General features: G+C 40.5%; 1 protein-coding gene across 1 annotated transcript; it reads left to right on the forward strand.

Moving 5' to 3' along the window:
* Nucleotides 1-454: 454 nt before the first annotated feature.
* VGLL1 (vestigial like family member 1) lies at nt 455-16423 on the forward strand. Its single transcript, XM_053662379.1, has 6 exons — nt 455-656; nt 6684-7106; nt 8936-9007; nt 10192-10293; nt 14359-14492; nt 16365-16423. Exons 1-5 carry the CDS (start codon nt 455-457, stop codon nt 14469-14471), a joined length of 912 nt encoding a protein of 303 aa, XP_053518354.1. The 3' UTR covers nt 14472-14492; nt 16365-16423.
* The last annotated feature ends 820 nt before the right edge of the window (nt 16424-17243 follow it).

Genomic DNA, 17243 nt, shown 5'->3' on the forward strand with positions numbered 1-17243 from the left:
AGAGGGAGGGGAATGGAAGGAGAAAGAGGGAGAGAAACATTAGTGTTGTGCGATAGAAACATCTGATCAGTTGTGTCCTATACACCCCCAACTGAGAACCTGGCTCATTACCCAGGCATGTGCCCTGACCAGGAATTGAACCTGTGACCCTCCACTGAGTCACACTAGTTGGGGTCCTGTTGTTATTTTTTCCTGATTCTCTTCTAGTCATGTTGCCAGAAAATTCTTCTCATTTGTGAGAAAGGGCCCCTTTAGTGCTTCATAGAGCTCTGTCTTGTTTCCTGAACACTGATCAGACCACTCTCCTCAGCTCATTCTCAGATCAGTACAACATGGTTATTGAGCTAACTGCTTGCCCTCAAGTATGGTGTTCATCCAAACTATAGCCAAGCCACTTGGAAAAATAGTGCCAGTAATATTTCACATTTGATCTGCAGCTATCACCTGGGTCACAATGGAAGAAATGAAGAGGAGTGCTGCCCAGATGGAGAGGCCTGTAAAAACTGAGTGGAGTCCCCAGTGTGTCATTTTCACCTATTTTCAAGGGGACATCAGCAGTGTAGTGGATGAACACTTCTCCAGAGCTCTGAGCAGTATCAAGAAACCCCAGGAATTGAGCCCCTTGATCCAGAGTGAAGATGTGGTTCTAAATAATGGTAAGCATATTGGGAGGGTAGGAGGCTGAATTTCCCTATCAAGGCTATCAATGAAAGACAGTTCTCTGATTTTTCTTAATGCACACAAACATATATGTATTTGCTGAAGGTAAGTCACATTGTCTAGATCAGGGGTGTCAAACTCATTTTCACCGGGGGCCACACCAGCCTCGTGGTTGCCTTCAAAGGGCCAAAATAATTTTAGGACTGTATAAATGTAACTACTCCTTAACTGTTAAGGAGTTGAAATTACGTTCAGCCCTTTGAAGGCAACTGCAAGGCTGATGTGGCCCCCTGGTGAAAATGAGTTTGACATCCCTGGTCTAGAGAGAAGCTGCCACCCACTTCTTAGAAGTTTAATGTGAAAATGGACACTGTTCAATCAAATTAGTTTACCCATTTCATTGTTTCCTCAATTGTGTAAAATGCTGGGTTCACTACTCAATCCACAATAAGAGCACCATAACTATCACCATTATCACCACTATCAGTATTATTATTATTATAATTGTGATTACTATTACTACTATTGCTGGCCTCACAGGGGCAGGAACACCAAAGGATTCATTATATAAAAAGCATGACCTATGTCGGTACATCCAGCCTCCTCTCCACTAATAGTGGATAATCTGGTGGTCAGGGATAGGACCAGAGACAGGCAGGTAGAACCTCACCACATCCCTCTTCCCACCCCTAACAGTATCAGGAATGTCTATTGCATTCATTATTTGGTAACTTTTTAAAATATATATTCTTATATCTCAAAACAATTATTTCAAGAGCTATGTCAAAATGTTCTCATTAAAATATCTAGGTTTAGAGAAAGCCACAGAAATTAAGCTGGTCAGGGCTGCTGTATGTCTTTAATGGAGCCTAAACACTTTGCCTTTATAGGCCCATTCCTCATAAAGATATGAAAAAGGACATTTTGTGACTGCATTGGCATAAAAACTAACATAATCCAGGCTGCATTCATCTTATACATTATCATTATTATATTCATTTTCTTTCAATTTTAAAAACAGTTAAAACATTTTCATGGTTTCCTAAGAGTATTTATGGGCCCTAGGCACTGTGCCTGCTGTGCCTAATGGAGAAGTCATCCTGCCAGCTGGACATGAATTGATGAGGATCTTCATAACCTTTTGAAGTGTACAAATAGACCAGGGTCTTATTGATTTTTAAGAGCTCTTTATTGAAGTTGCTGAGCACACATGTTGAATGCCTTGCTCCCATTGGAGGATGTATATGGCTCCAAGTGGAACACTTCATGAAAAGTGGCCAACTATGGCCTCTGCCTGCAGGGAAGGAGCTCACCTCTTTTTCAGATGCCATCACTCTGGCTTTACTCTTTGACTTTGGACAAGAAGTTGGTATATATATCTGACGTACTCACCTTTGCAAAATTTACTTCTCTCCAAGAGATTCCTTTTCCAGTCAGGTGATATAATTTTCTTAGAGAATCTTGTGAGTTAAGTAAACATGTGGGAGAGGGTGTGGTAGTAGCACACACTAAAGGAAATGCTGTAGAAGATCTTGTTGTTAAAATGGCAACATAGAGGTAGGTGGAGAGGTGGGGAGGTGATGTTCAAGAGTGTTCTGAGTACTTCACATCAGGAGAGGGAATGATTGATCTTGAGACATTTGGGGAATTTATGTATGGAAAGTGGGATTCAGAGGATCTAGCTGGCTCTTGAGAAGGGACAAAAACCCCAGGCTCTTTAAGCACAGATAAGTCTGCTAAGTTTGGTTGTTTGGGTAAAAGATTGGCTCAAAAATTATTCATTCATAAAAATTAAAAACTCCTTCTTTTAAAGTAAGGAAACTTAAAGTAAGTAAACTTCCTTACTTTAAAAGAACATTCTAAGCATGAAAATAATGTATTAATTTTTGAAGATTTTAGAAAACATGGGTAAACAATCAGGACACAAAACCACATGGGCTATGCACACATACTAAATTTTACAACATAACATTATTTTGTGCAAAATGGGCTGTAACTTTAAAAAATTTTTTATTTATTTATCTTTAGAAAGGAAGGGAAGGAGAGAAGGAGAGAAATATCAATGTATGGTTGCTTCTGGTGCATCCCCTGCTGGGAACTGGCCTGCAACCCAGGCATGTGCCCTGACAGGGAATCGAACCACGATCTTTTGGTTCGCAGGCCTGTGCTCAATCCACTGATCTACACCAGCCAGGGCCTGGGCTGTAACTTTTTAATAATTGACTATAGTTGTATATATCTCTCCATGCCATTACATATTCTACTACAACATCATTTTAATAGCTCAAGAGTATCTTTCTGTAAGATATACTAAATCTATTAAAATTTTTAGATATTTAGATTATTGCCAATCTTTCACTGTATTATAAATGCCACTTTGAATCTTGTAGCTAAATTTTTACATGCATCATTGATAATATACTTAAAATAAACTCCTATCAGTGCAATGACTGGGTCAAAGTGTATGCACAAATTTTAGAGTTTTGATATGTACTGATAAATTGCTCCCCAGAAATGTTATGCCCACCTGCCACCCCTCCAACCCCAGTAGTGTGGGAAAGTGCACAGCACTCCATACTCTTTGCAGTGTTGGGGAAGCATATGCAGTGAGAACATGAGGTTTGGAATCAGACAGCTTTACCATTGCTAACTCTGTGGCCTTAGGCAAATTACTTTAACTTGTCTGAGTCTGTATTTTCCCCATCTGGGTTGCTGTGAGGATCACATAAGACCATGTATGCAGAGTGTTAATCAAAGAGTCTTCTCCATAGTAAGTGCCCAATAAACAAAAGCTGTTCTAGATTTATAGTTGTTCCTTCCCATCTCTGATGTATTCTTACCTGGAAATGGACACATACTGATCACAGGCTTTTGGAATCTCTCTCTTTTAACAGTTTGCTTCTTTCTTTATTTTCTTAAATATTTCAATTTTTGGTTATATTTTGCTTGCTTGTTTGTTTTGTTGTTTAGGTTCCTGTTAAAGGTGAGATCATATGGTATTTGTCTTTCACTGCCTGGCTTATTTCACTACATAACTAAATACACTGAAACAGAGAATAGGCTGACAGTGACCAGAGAGGAGAGGAGAGAGAATTTCAGGGGAAAAGGGGAAGGATTTACAGGAACAAGTATGAAGGACACATGGACAAAAACTAAGGGGGATGGAAATGGAAGGGAGGTGGGGAGCACTGGGGGGTGGGCTGGGACTGTACTTGAACAACAATTAAATAAATTAAAAAATAAAAATCTCAGTTTTTTTATGTTTTACAATTGTCCCAATTTTCCCCCTTTGACCCCCTCCATTCAGCCTGCATCCCACTTCCACTGTCAATTCCTATACCATTATCCATGTCCATGGTGCCCTCATACCTGTTCCTGGACTAATCCTTTCATGAAATATCTTTTAGAGGAAGTATCTACTTGATCCTCCACATCAGCCCTGAAGTGCTGCTGCTATGGGCTTTTCTGCTCACTTTTCCCCCTCCCTTCTTGGCACTGGGTGGCTGAGGGCAGAGAAGACCCTCCTCATACATTACCATTTTGCCTTTTCCTGGGTTAATTACATGGAGTGTTGCAGACTAGGAAAGAAACCTATGCATGTGAGCTCAAACTGAGTTTATAAACCGAAACAATGATTAATAAAAATAACAACAAAAGCTATTACTTACTGAGTGCCTATTATGTACCAGATACTGTGCCAAGTCTTTTACATAGATTACTTCATTTAATTTCAGAACAGTCCTGTGAGGCTCAGAAGTGGTAGGTGGTGTGTTCAGTGTCATACAGCCAGGAAGAAGCAGAGCTGGGATTAGACTCCCGCCCAGTCCGACATCAAAATCTGTGCTCTTAACCACACTTCACATGCTGCTCTCCTCAGTGTAGATCTAGTGAGGAAGTATGGTGTGTATGCATGTGTTTCAGAGTGGGTACATGTTTGTGTGTACATGTGCATGTGTATGCATAAGCACACACATGCATATGTGAGTACATGCATACATGTGTGCATTCATTATAATAATATTTAGTCAGGGCCTACTATGGGCCAGGCACTGTGCAAGTTCCTGAAGATATGGTGGTGAACACAAGAAAAATGATTTTAATCCTCTCAAAATTTTTTGGCTAGTGAGGAAGGCCAATAATGAATGAATGAGTGAGTGAATGAATAAATGCAGAAATTACAGATTAGGACTATTGCTGTGAAGAAAATAAACAGAGCAAAATCACACATAACAGCAGGATAACAAACTTTAGAATGCCGGTTCAGGGAGATCCTTTCTGAGGAAGTAACATTTAAGTCTGTGTATAGAAACTAGTTTGGAATAGGGGAGCAGGGCTACCATGCAAGAATAGAGACCTCTTGGGTGGAAAAAAGTCTTTAGCACCTAGAGATGCTTCCTAGATTGTTCTGAGGCTCTCAAAAATGTATATGGGCAGGTGTGGGGGGTGTCTCTGGGTTTTCTTAGGATGTAGGGGCATAGCTTGCCAGTTTTACCCTAAAGGGAGAGAGTAGAAAATGGGTGCTAGCACTCTCTGAACAGGATCTAGTCTTAAGACCAGAGACCTCAGGAATTCTACAGGCATAGATGGGACTAAGAGGCAGGGTCTTTGTGTTCAGAGTTGGAGTATATGGAATGGAATCTTGTATTCCTGTTGAAAGAAAAATTCAGCCTACTCCAAGTATCCCAGATCTAAAGTGTTCCTTACCTGTTCTATATTCATTCATGTAGTTTGAGGTTTCAGAAGGCAGCAGAGTCTTTCCTGGGGCTTCCTGTCTCATCTCCAGAGGTAACTAAGAGGGGAGACTTGGATAAGAAAGTGTCACCAGGGCCACTTCTAGTAGCAGCAGCAACCTTGAACCAGTCCAGGCTGTGGTTTAGGATACCTTCATTAGTTTACAGAGTGGATGGGTATGGTTGCTGGAACAGTTGGCCCAAGAATCCTGAGAAAGACTGGCCCACCACAATTCAGGATCTCTACTCCATGGGACACCAGCACTGAAGCCTGGTATGTAAAGATGGCTTTTACCAGGCCACTCAAGGCCCACTTTTGAGTTGCTGTGAACTTGGGAATGGGACAGTGTGTGCCTCCCCTCAGGCTCCCATCCAAACTGCTCTGGTGCACTCAGTGACCAAATGGGACCATGGTCAGTGGCACACCACACACTCTCCTTAACATTTCTGGAAGGGAAGGAGTTCAAAGAAATACTGAAAACACATAGGGACCCTGCATTCAGTGCCTAGGTCATAAGTACAAGATCAGTAAGGCCAGTTCAGATGGAAACTGCCCAGCTGTTGAAGCAACACATTGTTTCTAATTTGTGCTGAGGACATGCAGTACCCTCACTGAATATGAAACACAGACAATGGTTATACTTAGTCAGCTTAATCACCCTATTTGTGCCATACAGTGTCCTGAATTGCTACTGGTCAGCAGATATCAGTTTTCAAAAATAGCATTTATCCCCAGGAACAAATCTTAATATATATTTCCTTGCCCTTGATTTCATTAAAAGAGACCAACCATCACCTGTTGCTCATTGTAAACAATGTGAAATGTTGGGCAGAATGTCTGTGCTACGTAAGTTAGGGCTTTTTATGCTCTCTGGATATTATGATGACTGCATGACATTTAAAAAACCTTTTCTATATTTTTCTTTTTAAAAGATTTTATTAATTTTGCTTTTAGAGAGAGGAGGGGAGGGAGAAAGAGAGGGAGAGAAACATCAATATGCAAGAGATACATCAATTGCTTGCCTCTTCCATGCACCTATCTGGGGACCTGGCCCACAACCCAGGCATGTGCCCTGACTGGGAATCAAACCAGCAACCCATTGGTTCCTTTCAGTTTTCAGGCCAGCACTCAATCCACTGAGCCACACCAGCCAGGGCTACACTTTTGAAATAAAAAAAAATATATAGTATGTATTAACCAGAAAAAATTAAGTTACTTCCATTTGGATAATAATAAACATCTAACACATGTTCTAAATCTTTCCTTCTTAGATGGATATCTCCAAATTGGAGATGATTTGGACACATCTCCAAATGAGTGGTGCTTCTCTTCTGAATGGACAAAGCCACAGCCAGAAGTATCTTTTGCAAATGATGCTGCCAACTGCAGCATGAATGGGTTTCAGCCCATGGCTATGACTCAATACCCTCAGCCCCAGACTGGCAGTCCCTCTGTTGAGCCGGGCCAGCTGTTTCATTTCTCTTCCCCGGCCAGCACCAGCTCCCCAGAGCCTGAATACCCTTGTGTGTTCTCCCCTGGGCACCCAGTTTCACAGGCACAGCCTGATGGGGAATATGAGTCACTCTTAAATTTTCCCCATCAGGAGAGATGTGTAGCCCTTCCTCAGCAATCTTCCATGTGGGAGAATTGCAGCTCTGGCCAGGCAACCAGAAGCACAGGATCTCCCTTCAACCAGCCTTTCAACTCAGCCCACTGTAAGTAAATCCCTCCAGATACTTGGAGGCTTGCCTCTGATTCGTTAGGGTTGAGAGTAAGTTGGCATGAGGTTGGGTATCAAGACTAATTGCTGCCAGTCTGGACATGAGGCTTCTGAGGGACAGAATGTTCTGCTTAAATGTTCTCTATATCTTCACTAGGCTTCACTGACATTGACAGTGTAATGAATCAAGGGTTACATAGAGAGCCAGCCAGATGAACCTGGCTGAGAATATTTACCCAGTCTGTTGATTTGGATTTATCCTAGAAAAATGATGGGCTGCTGCCTAAAATTGTGGGGTTTGCATTCACCTCACTGCAAACCACCAAATAATCCATTTGTAAAACCAAACTATGGAATACCTACAAGCTCAAACTCTTACCTCCAAACAGGTTGACAACTTGTTGTGATGCCAAGCTCCTGGGCAAAAACAAGGGCAATCTATACTAGCCATCTGCTGCACACATTAAAACTCAAAGAAACTGCAGAGGCAGCCCCATTGCTGCCTGGAGACTGTCACAGTGCCTGGCTGTATGTGACTCACGCTTGTACACTGGGCTCCTCTTGCTCAGTTTCTCTTGGGTTCCTGTTCCCTGATCATTACACCTCCCACTGAACTAAAATGCTTCTTCATTTACTCACTCAGCAACTATTTAATTAGTACCTACTACATGCAAAATACCCATAAAAAAAACAGGACTCCCTTCTTTGTAAAAGGATAGGGGAAGATTTGGCCTGAGGTATACTTTCACAAAAACAAACAAACAAACAAACAACCCAACCCCCCCAAAAAAACAAAACAAAACCCCAACACATTCTACTACAAGATTTGCCTTTTACATGAAGTACTGGGAATTATATATATTTTATAGTTTCATCAGGCAAAGTCTGAATCCTTTGCATTCCACACTCTAAGAATTTTCTTTTATACCTCCCTAGTCAATACTTATCTGGGGTTCTAGTGTCCTATTTCTGAGAGAAATTGGTAGAAGCTACCTTTACTCTGATGTATATTGTACACAAAAAGTTTATTCAGCATAGCCTCCATAAGTCAAGCACCGTGTTCTATCCTAATGTTGAAAAAAATTTCCATTAAAATACCAGTCCATCATTTCCATAGTTTGATTAGTAATGTACTTAAAAAGAGTAAATTATTAAAATGTCATGCTTAGCAAACTTATGAAAATTTCTACAATGTACTCTTTGTCAAACATCTGTTCCTACTATATTTAGAGGAAAAATTTGACCAACTGTGTTTTTGTATATGCCTGTGCATATACACAGCAGAGCTCTGTTTGAACAGTTGGTTAGAATGCAGATGGCACAAATTATTGCCTCACAAACATAACTCTATACAGTTTAAATCCAATTCATCAAATACTTAATGTGCATCTACTATATGCAAGGCACATCATGGTAAAACTATAATGCAGGCATTATTCTAGTCCCCTAGCCTCTAGACACATTTTTATTTTTAAGTACATTTTTAAATGTGTATCACTAAAATCTTGACTGTCACAAACTCTTCACTCTTTTCTACTAATGTTGACACTAGTTGAATTATTTAGTGACTGATGGCTCCTGATCTGTTGAAGAAGTTAGCAACCCTGAATCATAAACATTGCCTAGAAGAAAATTAGAACAAGGTCCAGGGGGCCTTAAAAACAGAAAGTTCTGTGTTTTTGCAGCATCTATGAAAAAATATGCTAGGTGCCCCCTAGCATATTTAAACTGAGGGGCAGGTGATTTGGGAGACCTGGAGTAAAACTGGGCACTTTCTATCCCCATCCTAGATATTTCGTTTTCAATCATGTTTTTCTTTTCTAGGTAAGAACTATTTCCCCCCAGCTCATGGACCTGCAAATGTCAGCCTTGCCAGCAACAGCCTTGCACACAAAAGTAAGTATATATTCTGCTTTTGATAGCGTGTCTCTACATCTTGAGAACAAACTGGAGAAGCTTATAACATAAATACCAGGATCTCTAACAACCGAAAAGACCCTCATTTCTATTATTTAGTATTTTCATAGTTTGAATTTGTTTCATCTGAGTCTCAAAGAGCCCATGCACTTGGTAACTTGTAAAATCCTTGAGTGTTTTTTAATTTTGACATAAAATCAACTTCACTGAGTTTTTTAAAAATCCGAGCTGTATTTAACTGAGGTGATTCAGAAAAATGAACAAGTTTCAAACAGGTGAAAAGACTTGCCTTAAGATCACAGCAAGCAGCAGAGGTATAATCTCTCTGTTCTCACAGTATCATAATACCAAAATCATAAATTACAAGAAGCATAAACATAAAAAATAATTCCAACGTAAATCAAGTATACAACAGTGAAAAGTACAACTGGTAAGATTATTTTACTGTGTGTGGGTTCACTGTATATCTGTGGCCAGCATACTATCCTAAAATAGGGAGGGGTGCAGAAGGCTTGGAAAGCATGCAAAGGAGCAATATTACCTTGGGAAAGGGGTAGGGAATGAGCTTTCCATGTGGAGAGTAATTGAGGGGAGGTGGCCATCTTGCCACTGTGGTTCTGGGCAGAGGGGGGCAGCAGAGTGAGGTGACTGGAAAGAAGGTAACTTCTTGGGGCTTTAAATAAAAAGACCAGGAAAACCCAGCAAAGCCCATGCATGCTCTTAAGCCAATCTCCCAGTCTCACTGGAGGGTGAGGACCACAGGTGGAGATTGTGAAATGCACAGACTCCTAGACCTCACTTTCTGTTTTGGTAGATTTGGCAAAGGACTCAGCTGCCTCTGTATGTTTGATTCTTTACATATTTTATATTAACCTAATTTCAAAGTGAACTGGATAAACCTTTTGGTAGAAATTTTGGTAGTTTTGAAAGATTTTCTATGTGAGGTCCCAGGTAAGTATTTGTCAAAAGAAGGAAGGCAGAAGCTCCTCCTATTCTTCCAATATGGCCTAGTCCCCTCATGTGGGCTGTCAGTTACCTATGATATAGTGACCATGTAGAGCAGGAAACCAATCAGCCAGAAGGATAGTTAGAGACACTTTCTTTTTTTTTTTCTTTTCTAAAGAGTTAGAGAAATATCAATGTGTGGTTGCCTCTCCCCACAGGAAACCTGGCCTGCAACCCAGGCATGTGCCCGAACTGGGAACCGAACCGCCGACCCCTTGGTTCACAGCCTGTGCTTAATCCACTGAGCAACACCAGCCAGGGTGAGAGAGATTTTCTTGAGGTGATTCCCAAAAACTTTGGTGCCAAAATTTTTAGTAAATTTGATTTTTTTCATTTGTACAACTAGAAACTGAATGTATATTGCTTCAATGCCTATAAATAATAAGAATATTGGTATTTGCCAGAGTATGTGTATACGTGTGTGTGTATATATATATATATATATATATATATTCGTATATAATATATTTTATTCATAATAACATATATGAATAAAATTGTCCTGGTCCCTCCCTTTATAGAGTTAATAATATAATGGGGGAGGCAAAACCCCCTCTCCCCAAGAAAAAGGGCAAAAGCAAAATTTTTACATGTTATGATTAAGTGCTATGAAGGAAACATACAAGGTGTTGCAATAGGGAAAGATGGGTGCCAACTTTGAATAAGGTGGTCAAAGGAGGCTTCTTGGAGGAAATGACATGTAAGCAGGGGCCCCCCCAAAATGAGGGAGACAGTTTTAGGGAGAGTTAGGGTAGAGCTAGAGGGAGATGAAGAAAGCTTCCCCATGCAAAGGCCCAGAAATGTGTGAGGAATGGGAGGAAGATCACTATGGCCAGAGAGTAGTGCAAAAGGGAAAGTGGCACAGGGCTATGCTGGAGAGGTAGACATGGGTCAGGTGACAGAATCTTTTGGATAATGTTGGGAATTTGAATTTCATATTCTAAGGGACTTGGTGAACCCTTGGAGGCCCTTATTAAGTTCACTGTGGATTTAATAAGGTCACGTAAACTGTGTAAACAGATAGGAGAAAGACAAGAATGAAAACAAAGAGATCAGTTCAGAGGCAAGAAGCATGAAAATATATAGCCTGGACTAGGTAGCATCAGTGGAGAAAGAAGTATATGTATTTGAGATCTATTTGGGAGGTTTAGCTCTTAGGATTTGCCTAACACTCTAGATTGGTTTCAGGTCTTTTACCTCCTTGGCTAGGTTTATTCCTAAGTACTTTATTTTTCTTGTTGCTATACCAAATGGGAATTTTTTCCCCCTGATTTCTGTCCCTGATATTTCATTGTTGGGTTACAAAAATGCCTTTAATTTCTGAATATTGACTTTGTATCCTCCTGTTGTGCCAAATTCATTTATTAGGTTGAACAGTTTTTGGTGGAGTCCATAGGGTTTTCTATGTACACTATCATAGCATCTGCAAACAATGACAGTTTTCCTTCCACCTTTCCAGTTTGAATGCCTTTTATTTCTTTTTTTTTCTGATTGCTGTGGCTAGGACTTCCAATACTATGTTGAATAGAAGTGGTGAAAGCAGACATCCTTGTCTTGTTCCTGATCTTAGTGGGAAAGCTTTTAGTTTTTGCTCATTGAGTATGATGTTGGCTGTAGGTCTCTCATATATGGCCTTTATTATGTTGAGGAATGCTCCCTCTATTCCCACTTTGCTGAGTGTTTGTATTACAAATAGGTGCTGTACCTTATCAAATGCTTTTTTCATATCTATTGATATAATCATGTGATTTTTGTCTTCCATTTGTTTATGTGACGTATTACATCACATTGATTTGTGAATATTGTACCATCCTTGCATCTCTGGGATGAATCCCAGTTGGTCACGGTGTCTGATCCTTTTAATGTATTGAAGAATGCAGTTTGCCAATATTTTGTTGTGTATTGTAGCATCTATGTTCATCTGTGATATTGGCCTGCAGTTTTCTTTTTTTCTTATGTGTTTGTTTGGTTTTGAGATTAGGATGATGCTGGCATCATAACAAGAGTTCAGGAGTCTTCCCTCCTCTTGGATTTTTTGGAGTAGTTTGAGAAGAATAGGAGTTAGCTCTTCCTTAAATGCTTTGTAAAATTCTCCTGTGAAAGTGTCCAGTCCAGGGCTTTTGTGTGTCAAGAGATTTGTTTTTGGATTACTGCTTCGATTTCATCAGCTGTTATCAGTCTGTTCAGGCTTTGTGCTTCTTCTTGATTCAGTTTTGGAAAATTACTTGTTTCTCAAAGTGTGTCCACTTCACCCACATTGTCAAATTTGTTGGCATATAGTTGTTCATAGTAATTTCTTACTATCCTTTGTATTTCTGTGGTATCAGTTATAATTTCTCTCCTTTCATTTCTGATGATATTTATTTGGGTCCTCACCCTTTTTTTTCTTGACGAGTCTGATTAAAGGCTTGTCAATTTTGTTTATGTTTTCAAAGAACCAGCTCCTGGATTATTGATCCTTCGAAATGTTCTTTTTTTTTTAAGGTTTTTCTTTTATTTTTTTAAGATTTTATTTATTTATCTTTAGAGGGGAAGGGAAGGAGAGAGGGAGAGAAACATCAATGTATGGTTGCCTTTTGTGTGTCCCCTGCTGGGAACTGGCCTGCAGGGAACCGGCCTGCAACCCAGGCATGTACCCTGACTGGGAATCGAACCACGATTTTCTGGTTCGCAGGCCAGTGCTCAATCCACTGAGCTACACCAGCCAGGGCTTAGTCTCCATGTCTTTTAATTCTGCTCTGATCTTGATTATTTCCTTCCTTCTACTCACTACAGTTTTTGTTTATTGGTGCTCCTCCAGTTCTTGTAGATGTAGGGTTAGGTTGTTTATTTGAAAATTTTCTATCTTTTCTAAGTAGGCCTGTATCACAGTGAACTTCCCTCTCAGGAATGCTTTTGCTGTGTCCCATAGCTTTTGGGCTGTTGTATGTTCATTTTCATTTGTTTCCAGCAACTTTTTTTTTTTTTTTTATTTTTTTAATAATTTTATTTTATTTTTTTTTAAATATTTTATTATTTATTTATCTTTAGAGGGGAAGGAGGGGAAGGAGAGAGGGAGAGAAACATCAATGTAGGGTTGCCTTTTGTGCGTTCCCTGCTGGGAACTGGCCTGCAGGGAACCGGCCTGCAACCCAGGCATGTGCCCTGACTGGGAATCGAACCGCGATCGTGTGGTTCGCAGGCCCGCGCTCAATCCACTGAGCTACACCAGCCAGGGCCTGTTTCCAGCAACTTTTTGATTTCTTCCTTGATATTATTGTTATTCCATTCATTGTTTAATAATGCATTATTCAAAGTGCATGAATTTGAGTGTTTTTTTCCCCTTGAGGTTCGTTTCTAGTTTCAAACCCTTATAGTCTGAGAAAATGCTTGATATGATTTCAATTTTCTTGAATTTGTCAAGGCTTGTGTTGTGTCCTGTCATATGGTTTATCTTAGAAAATGTTCCATGTACACTTAAAAAAATATGCATTTTTTTCTTTTGTGCGAAAGCCTCTCTCTATATATATCAATTAAGTCCATTTGATCTAGTGCGTCATTCAGTGCCACAACATCCTTGTTGATATTTTGTTTGGAAGATCTGTCCATTTTTGACAGTGGGGTGTTAAAATCCCCAACTATAATTGTGTTGCTGTCAATGCATTTCTTGAAGTCCTCTAAGATTTTCTTTATATATTTGGGTGCTCCTATGTTGGGTGCATATATGTTTACAATGTTTATATCTTCTTGATAGACTCTTCCCTTGAGTGTTATGAAATGTCCTTCTGTGTCTCTTTTTATGGCCTTTGTTTTGAAATCTATTTTGTCTTCTGCAAGTATTACTACCCTGCCTTTTTTTCCTGTCCATTTTCTTGGAACATATTTTTTCCAATCCTTCACTTTGTCTGTATAGATCTTTTTTACTGAGGTGGGTCTCTTGTAGGAAGATTTTTAGCTGCTCTTTTTTTTTAAAAGATCTTATTTATTTATTTTTTAGGCAGAGGAGAAGGGAGGGAGAGAGAGAGGGAGAGAAACATTAGTGTGTTTGCTTCTCATGCCCCTCCTACTGGGGACCTGGCCCACAGCCCAGGCATGTGCCCTAGACTGGGAATCAAACTGGCAAGCCTTTGGTTCATAGGCTGGCACTCAATCCACTAAGCAATACCAGGCAGAGCTTTAGCTGCTCTTTTATTTATTTTTTCCTGCCGGGCATGCTTTTGTTTATTAGTTTAGTTTTACATGGTTTTGTTTGGAAGGAAGGGTTGTTCCCCACCCCCAAACCCCACCCCAAGCCTTTGTCATTTTACTCACCTCTCCCAAACTGGCCCTGTCCATCCCCTCTCTAGAGGGATCCACGTCCGGAGGCTGGAGGCCAAAGGCTGCCCAGGCATGTAGCCACTTCAGAGGTGGAACCGTGCCCTCTAGCCATGGCCCTGACGGCGAAAAATTTACGCTCTGAGACTGCACGATTCCTGAAACGGTAAGGGGCATAATCTGGACTTTGTCCTTTAATATGAGTAGGAAAAGGGTACTTAGGGTTACTATCATCCCTACCTACCCTCTCTTCTTCTCTTCTCCCCACAGCGCCCCTCCTCCGCCCCCATTCCACAGCCTAATTTACTAACAGAGTCGTGTGGAATAGGTGAGGGGGTAAAGCCACTGATTGCAATTACTGTAACCTGCTAACTCAAAAGGGCGTATTTACATGTGATTTGCATGTACTTATGGAAGTACACAATAAGTGCATTCCTTCTCTAACAAGGTACCCATGCCCACCTGCCACACTCTCTGCTGTACTGAAGCCCCCACCACCTTATCTACCGAAATTTACTTCCCTTCCGGCTCCTAAACCTGGCAAATTCGACCTCTTACCTATGCCTCCCAAAGATTCTGCTCTTTTAAAATGCAAATTGGCTAAGCCTTTACATTTTTGCTGAAAGGTACCTATCAATGATGTTAACATAATCCAATTAAATAAATAATTTTGGAGGGAGGGCTTTTTAAAAGGCAAATATTAGAACCAATTTGTATGGTAGTGGGAAAGCTCCAACAAAGATGAAGAGTTTGGCTCTGACTGCTGTGGTTCAGTGGGCTGGGCATCATTCAGCAAAGTGAAAGGTTGTTAGTTCAATTTCTGGCCAGGGCACATGCCTGGGTTTCTGGCCTGGTGCCCTGATGGGGCATGTGTGAGAGGTGGCTGATCAATGTTTCTCTCTCACATCAATGCTTTTCTCCCTCTCTTCCCCTCTCTAAAATAAATAAAATCTTAAAAATGTGAAGGGGGGTGAGGATAACTTCATGGGTGAAGTCATTGAGAACATGGAAGGGACATATGAAAGTGCTGACATTTGCTAGGAAGAGTGGGCATTCTACTGTTGCAAGCATCCAAAAGAAAAACAAGGACACAAGTGAAAATAGATTTGTTTGTGGGGAGTCTACAGAGTACTAATCAAATGATTTCTATTTTCTCAGTGGACTATGGGACAATATCATCAGCTGAGAGGGGGAATGTTTGCTATTGAAGAAGGTGGAAAAGTATGAAAAAGTCCTCTTGAGCCTTGGGAATGCAAGCCTGATCATAGACAAATATGAGCAGGATTTCTTAGTGCTGATCTCAAGTCTTAGATCATGAGTTTCAAGTGGAAAATGTCAGCTGTGTTGTGTGGTTTTCATCAGTGGTGCTAGGTTAGTGTAATACACAGAGAAGGCCAATGGTAAGGCTTAGACAGGATTGATGTTTTGGCAAGTGAGCATGATGAATGAGGAAAAAGGAAAGGAGCTGAGAGTATTTGCAAGTGAGTTATTCTCACAAGGGACCATGGTATCTAAGCTACAACAAGAAAGAAAGAGACAGATGGAGAGTGGTGTCATGGAGGATGATGGAATGAATGGAGGATTAGATTATGTTAAAGTGCAGAAATAAGACTACTTAAGTCAATGACATAGGAGGTGGTGGTTGAACAGTAGATGTTTGACATTGAGATGACAAGAGTGTCACCTGGGTAGGTGATTTCAAAGTCTAGCATGTGACTATGGGAATGTTTGGCTGAGGTAGAGTGAAGTAAAAGGTCATTAGAGATGAGTATAACAAGAATTACAGAAGTGAAGCAAAGTAAGAACCAATACCTACTTACAATGGAGGTACTATTTATATTCTGTTCACAGATGAGAAAATAAGGCAGGTGTCTTTAGTATTCCCATGTAATATATGGAAAAAGTGGGATTCAAATAAGCTAGGTAACTTGCCCAAGGTCACGCAGCTAGGCAATGGTGACGTTAGGTTTCACAGCTGGGCTCCTTGACTCCAAAAGCCAGCTTCTTCTTCATCATGCTTATCTTTTTCTTTCTTCAGAAAGCCAGTCTTCAGAAAGAAGAAAAGACCTGTTCTTTTATTGAACTTCAGTTTGAAGAAGAAAACTTCTACTCATGATTTTCTGCTGTGAATCTAGAGAATCTGAAGACATGACCATCCTTTTTTTTTTTTCACCACTAAAGAGTACCAAGTCTGGAGCAAGTTTCTGTCCTCCCTAACATTGAATACTTCTCTTTGTTGGCATCTATGCCCTCTGGAAGGGGTTTTCAAACTTGTTAAGTGGACCTCTAACATATAAAATCATTAGAAAAGCTGTTCAGGGATGGGGAGCATGGAGGCCCAGCTGCTTGCTCATCCCACCCTGCCCCTACACCCACTGCTCTCCTACTTAGAAATCATAGTCCCCTTACTCTCCACAAACAGGGTCTTTCAAATGAAGAATGACTGTGAGGGATCCTCTGAGGTTGTCCCACTTTTCCAATTGAATAGAGGTACCAGGACCAGCCTGAAGCTTTCCAACCTTAACCAGACTGTGACCAGCTTCACTCCTGCCTTTATCAAAATCAAAATGAAAATGGGGTGGGCAAGATCCATTGAGAATAGTTTGAGGCTGGACATTTTCTGTATCCTCAGAGTCTGAAAGGAAGCTGAAAAGGTCTCAGGCTGGTCCTGATAAATAAAATACTTTTTACTTGGAAAATTTGATTCTTCAATTCTAAAAAAGTGACTTCAACCGGAATTGCTGAGAAATTAAGGGACTAGCTTATTGGAAATTAGTAAGTTAGTTAGTTAGCAAACTGCCTCATTCCAAACTGGGCCTAGAGTAAGTTCTGTATCCAGAGCATTTCTTAGCTGCAGTTCCATGTGTTCCTGTCTGTTCTCATTCTGAGGATGGGGACTCTTACACCCCATTGGTGT

The sequence above is a fragment of the Artibeus jamaicensis genome, unplaced genomic scaffold (genome assembly GCF_021234435.1).
Source record: "Artibeus jamaicensis isolate MK-2021 breed Jamaican fruit bat unplaced genomic scaffold, CSHL_Jam_final contig_240, whole genome shotgun sequence".
In the NCBI taxonomy this organism is placed as follows: Eukaryota; Metazoa; Chordata; class Mammalia; order Chiroptera; family Phyllostomidae; genus Artibeus; species Artibeus jamaicensis.

Excerpts from the sequence above, each read along its gene's own strand:
- VGLL1 (XM_053662379.1), top strand. The coding sequence starts at position 455 with ATGGAAGAAATGAAGAGGAGTGCTGCCCAGATGGAGAGGCCTGTAAAA. Across the intron at positions 657-6,683 it reads AGATGTGGTTCTAAATAATG|ATGATTTGGACACATCTCCA; the intron begins GTAAGCATATTG and ends TCCAAATTGGAG. Across the intron at positions 7,107-8,935 it reads GCCTTTCAACTCAGCCCACT|GTAAGAACTATTTCCCCCCA; the intron begins GTAAGTAAATCC and ends TTTCTTTTCTAG.